This window comes from Myotis yumanensis, unplaced genomic scaffold, assembly GCF_028538775.1.
Source record: "Myotis yumanensis isolate MYYU_CA2020_CCGP unplaced genomic scaffold, mMyoYum1.0.hap1 SCAF_24, whole genome shotgun sequence".
NCBI classification, from domain to species: Eukaryota; Metazoa; Chordata; class Mammalia; order Chiroptera; family Vespertilionidae; genus Myotis; species Myotis yumanensis.
The window spans coordinates 2470824-2477128 of NW_027223775.1; the positions used below are offsets into that span (position 1 = coordinate 2470824).

At 43.6% G+C, this 6305-nt stretch overlaps 1 protein-coding gene across 1 annotated transcript; it reads left to right on the plus strand.

Moving 5' to 3' along the window:
* The first annotated feature begins 4175 nt into the window (after positions 1–4175).
* LOC139000592 (cyclin-Q-like) lies at positions 4176–4928 on the plus strand. Its single transcript, XM_070402737.1, has one exon. The coding sequence runs from the start codon at positions 4176–4178 to the stop codon at positions 4926–4928; it is 753 nt and encodes a 250-aa protein (XP_070258838.1).
* The last annotated feature ends 1377 nt before the right edge of the window (positions 4929–6305 follow it).

Genomic DNA, 6305 nt, shown 5'->3' on the forward strand with positions numbered 1-6305 from the left:
ACAAAAATAAACTCAAAATGATATAAGGGCTCAAGTGAATGACAGGAAACCATAAAAATACTAGACGAATCCAAAGGCAACAAAATCTCAGACATATGCCAAAGCAATTTCTTCATCAATACAGCTCCTAGGGCATTGGAAACTAAAGAGAAAATAAACAAATGGGACTCCATCAAAATAAAAAGCTACTGCACAGCAAAAGAAACCATCAACAAAACAACAAGAAAGCCCACTGCATAGGAAAACATATTTGCCAATGTTATCATCGGTAAGGGTTTGATGTCCAAAATTCATAGGGAACTCATACAACTTAACAAAAGGAAGATAAACAATCTAATAAAGAAATGGGCAACGGACCTAAATAGACAATTTTCAAAAGAGGACATTCAGAAAGCCAAGAGACATATGAAAACATGCTCAGAGTCACTAATCATCTGAGAGATGCAAATCAAAATATCAATGAGGTACCATCTCACACCTGTCAGAATGGCTATCACAACAAATACACAAATGACAAGTGTTGGATAGGATGTGGATAAAAAGGAACCCTTCTGCACTGATGGTGGGAAAGCAGACAGGTGCAGCCACTAAGGGAGACAGTATGGAGTTTCTTCAAAAAATAAAAATGGAACTCCCATTTGACCCCGTGTTCCAACTTCTAATATATCCCAAGAAACCAGAAAACACCAATTATGAAGGATATATGCACCCCTATGTTCATATCAGCACAATTTACCATAGCTAAGATCTGGAAACAGCCTAAGTGCCCATCAGTAGATAAATGGATTAGAAAACTGTGGTACATCTACAGGATGGAATACTATGCTGCTGTAAAAAATAAGGAATTCTTGCCATTTGCAACAGCATGGATGGGACTGGAGAGCATTATGCTAATGAAATAAGCCAGTCAATGAAGGAAAAATGCCCCATGATCTCACTCATTTATGGATAACAAGGACCATTATCAATTTATGAAAAAAATACATACAGAGGCAGAGCAGCTTGGAACAGATTGTCAAACTATAGCGGGAAGGCCGGTAAGGGTTGGGGGTTAAGAGGGGAGAGTAAGAAATGAACCAAAGACTTGTATGCATGAATACAAGCATGACCAATGCACATAAGGCACTGGGTGGGTAGGGAAGGCCAGGGTATTGTTTAGGGCAGGAAAAAAAGGAGACATGTGTAATACTCTTTGTAATACTTTAAACAATAAAACAACTTAAAAATAAAAGAAAAAATAAATCTCAAAGTAAAGGTCATAAAAAAGAGATTAAGACTGATTGCTATGAAGTGCTCTTACACCCAGGGGGTAGACTCGCAATGCAAGAGCTGCCCTGGTTGGTCTGTGAGTTCCCACAAGGGGAGCACCACTCAGCCGGACTGGGCTGACGACTGGCAAGTGGAGCAGCAGTGGCAGGAATCTCTCCTACCTCCACAGCAGCGCTCAGAATGTTTGGCAACGGGATTAAGCCTAAGCCATCATTCGGACATCTCCTGAGGGCTCCCAGACTGCCAGAGGATGAGGGACTCTGCCAGGTGTACAAAGTTCATTCACTGGGCCACTAGTATTACAAATAAACTCCAATAAAATATAACAAAATTCAAATACTTGGAGAGTAAGTAGTCTTTTATTAAATAAATGCAGGCCCAGGGTATGAATTCCTGCAGAGAAGCAGTCCGGTCGACCTCCCCAGATGGGGGCACATGGGGCCAGGCTGGCAGGGATTAGTGACCATTGGAACTTAACCAGAAGGCCATGCCTCCAATCTGGGTGTTAGCGCATATCAGAGGTGTGGCTGACAAAGGGGAAGGCCGTGGGTGGTTTGCTTATCAGCCCCGCCCCCCATAGGGAGTTGCGGGCAGATGGGAGGCCAGGCTGGTCAGGGATATGGCCTATTGGGGCCCAGATAAGGCTGGTTGGCTGCCGCAATGCAAGTCATAGCCACCAGCCATTCTGGTCATTCTGCCTTTCTGGTCACAGGGCTTTTATGTACAAAGATAGATGACTGGATTACCAAAGAGATTAAAGAAGAAATTAAATTCATCGTGAAATAAATGACAATTAAAAATAAAACTCCAAAATCTATGGGACACACTGAAAGTAGTCCTTAGAGGGAACTTCATAGCATTACAGGCCTAACTCAAAGAACAAGAAAAACAGTTAACAAATTATCTAATACCCACAACTGAAAAAGTTAGAGAGAGCAACAAGCAAAGCCAAAACTGAGCAGCAGGAAGGAAATAATGAAGATCACAGCAGGAATAAATGACATAGAGACCAACAACCCCAGAAAAGATTAATAAAGACATGAGCTATTTCTTTGAAAGGATAAACCAGATTGATTAACCTCTAGCTAGGCTCATCAACAGGACCCAAATAAACAAAATCAGAAATGAAAGAGGCAAAATAGCAAAAGACCCAATGGATATAAGAAGGATTATAAATAATTACTATGGACAACTCAACTACAACAAACTGATCAACCCTAAAGAAATGGACATATTCCTAGAAAAATACAATCTCCCTAACCTGAATTAGGAAGAATAAAACATAGGACTAGCCCAATAACTACTCAGGAAATTCAAGCAGTCACACAAAAATCTCGTAGCAAACAAAAGCCTGGGCTAGATAGCTTCACAGGGAGTTTTACCAAGTGTTCAAAGAAAACCTAAAACCTTCTTCCTCTGACTATTCCATAAAATTCATAGGAAGTACCATTTCCAAACGCTTTCTATGAAGCCAGCATTACTCTAATCACAAACCAGATAAAGAAAAGACAAAGAAAGAAAAATGCAGGCCAATATATCTCTGATGAACATAGATGTTACAATCCTCAACAAAACTCTTACAAATCTGATGCAACATGACATTGGCATGAGCATACACCATGACAAAGCGGATATATTCTGGGGAGGTAGGATGGGACAACATCCAGAAATCAATAAATGCGATGCATCACATAAACCAATTGAGAGATATTCATATCAATTGGTGCAGGAAAAGCATTTGACAAAATCCAACACCCAATTTTGAGAAAAACTCTAAGCAAACTGGGCATAGAGGGATCATACCCCAACATAATAAAGGCCTTATATGACAAACCTACAATAATACTCAATGGGCAAAAACAATTACTCTAAGAAGAGGGACAAGACAGGGATGCCCACTCTCACCACTTCTGTTCGACAGAGTACTGGTAGTGCTAGCCAATGCAATCAGACAAGAAGAAGTCAAACAAGGCATGCTAATTGGAAAAGAAGAAGTACAACTGTCATTATTCACAGATGGCATGGTACTGTCCACAGAAACACCTAAAGACTCCATCAAAAAAAACTAGGAGATTTAATGAATGAATTTGGCAATGTAGCAGGGTACAAAATTAACACCCAGAATTCTATGGCTTTTTGATACACCAATAATGAACTCACAGAAACAGAAACTAAAAGTAAAAAAAAAAAAAATCCCATTTACCAGTGCAAGAAAGAATTAAGATACCTGGGAATAAACTTAACTAAGGAGGTAAAACACCTGTTCTTGGGAAACTACAGGAAATTGAAAAAGTGATAGAGGAAGACTAAAGCAAATAGAAGAACAGCATATTCATGGATTGGTGTAAGCAACATCCTTAAAATGTTCATACCACCCAAAGCAATCTACAGTGTTAATGTATTCCCCATTAAAATATCAATGCCATAGCTCAAGACCTAGAACAAAGATTCGAAAAATTTCTTTGGAATAAAAAAAAGCCCCAAATAGTTACAGCAATCTGGACAAAGAATAACAAAGTTGGAGGGATCACAATAGCAGATATCAAGCTATATTACCAAGCGACCATTCTCAAAACTGCCTGTTACTGGCACTAAAACAGACATATAGCCCAATGGGACAGAACAGAGAACATAGAAGTCGACCCTAACCATAACGCTCAATTAACATTTGACAAAGGAGGCAAAAGCATAGAATGGAGTCATACAGTCTCTTCAATAATTGGTGTTGGAACCAGGGCAGCGGTGGGGCCCAGGCAGGGCAGGGCAGGCGGGGCGGGGCGGTGCTGGGTGGGGCGGGGCGGGGCAGGGCTGCTGCACAGGGCACTAGGACCCAGCTGGCGCCGGCCACGCCCTGAGGATTCCTGCCCTTCCAGCCACCAAGGTCTGGGGCCTCCAGGCTGAGCCCCATGGAGGACCTTCCCCTGGACAGCTGCAAAGAGGAGGACACGGCGCCCGGCGCCAAGGGGTGGCCCGCACCCCAGGCGAGGGTGCACTTCCGTGTGACAAGCTTCATCATGGAGGCAGGTGTCAAGCTAGGGATGCAGTCCATTCCCGTCGCCACCGCCTGTGCCATTTACCACAAGTTCTTCTGCGAGATCAACGTGGACGCCTATGACCCCTACTTGGTCGCCATGTCTGCCCTTTACTTGGCTGGCAAAGTGGAAGAACAGCCCCTGCGAACCCGTGACATCATCAACGTGTCCAACAGGTACTTCCACCCGGGCAGCGAGCCCTTGGAGCTGGACTCCGGGTTCTGGGTGATCCGGGACAGCATTGCGCAGTGCGAGCTCCTTGTGCTGCGGGTACTGCGCTTCCAAGTCTCCTTTGAGCACCCACACAGGTACCTGCTCCACTACCTGATTTCTCTCAAGAACTGGCTGAATCCTTACAGCTGGCAACGGACCCCCATCTCCGTCACTGCCTGGGCCCTGCTGCGGGACAGCTACCAGGGGGGACTGTGCCTCCGGTTCCAGGCTCAGCACATAGCGGTGGCGGTGCTCCACCTGGCCCTGCAGGTCTATGGGGTCGAGGTGCCCGCCAAGGCCGAGGCCGAGAAGCCTTGGTGGCAGGTGTTTAGTGACGACCTGACCAAGCCAATCATTGATGACATTGTGTCTGATCTCTGTCGGATTTATACCATGGACACAGAGATGCCCTAAGGCCCTGACCCAGTCCTGTCCAAAGAGATGCCTGGGACGCTCGGCTGCCAGCAGAAGGCGCCACCACATCCCCGTGAGGGCAGGTCCCCAGAGCGCTGGCTGGGAGGACTGGTTTTGTGCTGCTGGAGACGGGCCTGTGAAGGCGATGGCATGCTGCCACGTTGTTTCTCAGGGTTTGACTATCCTGGCAGCCATGGTCCAGAGGGTGATGGGAGCTGCACGTCCCGCGGGCAGGAGCTTGCAGCGGGCAGCTCTCAGGTGTCCTGGTCTGCTTTTGTGCTTTGAAAGGACGCAGACTCCAGCGGAGCTTTGGGATCAGCGGAAGGAAAATCAAAGAACGGATGGGACTGTACCCCACAGGATTTTTTTAAAGGCCAGTTTTATAGAAACTATGAATGATTTAACATAGAGGAAATTTTAATTTGCTTAATGAGAGATATTACAAAGCGAAAATAAACATATAATAATAACTGGTGTTGGACAAATAGCACAGATACATGCAAAAAAAATAATCTAGACCATCAACTTACACAATACACAAATATAAACTGGAAATGAATAAAGGACTTAACAGTGAGTGGGTAACCATGAAAATCTTAGGAGAATCCATAGGCAGCAAAATATCAAGCATATGTCTCAGCAATATCTTCACTGAAACAGCTCCTAGGGCAATGGAAACTGAGGAGAAAATACACAAATGGTACTATGTCAAATCAAAAAGCTTCTGTGGAGAAAAAGAAGCCAACAAATATAATAACAACAACAACAAAACAAGGAAGTCCCCTGCCAGGGAGAAGATATGTGCCCATGTTATGTCCGATAAGGACCTATTCTCCAAAATTTATACTGAACTCATCCAATTAAACAAAAGGAAGATCAACATTCCAATAAAAAAAAATAGGCATAGGACTAAGACACTTTTTGAAAGTGGACATACAGAAAGCCAAGAGACACATGAAAACATGCTCAAAACCAGTAATCATCCCAGACATGCAAATCAAAAGGAAAATGAGACTGGTCAGAATGGCTATCATCAACAATTCAACAAACAACAAGTGCTGGCGAGGATGGGGTGTCAAAGGAAGCCTCTTGCATGACTGGTGGGAATGCAGACTGGTATAGCAACTATGCAGAACAGTATGGAGTTTCCTCAAAAACTTTAAAAAATGTAGCTCCCATTTGAACCTTAATCCCACTACTAGGAACATATCTCAAGAAATGACAAACACCAATCGTAAAGGGCATGTGCACCCACATATTTACAGCAGCACAATATACAAAGTAAGATTTGGAAAAAACCTAAGTGACCATCAGCAGATAAACAGATTAAAATCTGTGGCACATACCCACATAGGAAAAATACACGATTGTAAAAAA

What these genes read in the sequence shown, in the direction of transcription:
- LOC139000592 (XM_070402737.1), top strand. Translation starts at nt 4,176, where the DNA reads ATGGAGGACCTTCCCCTGGACAGCTGCAAAGAGGAGGACACGGCGCCC.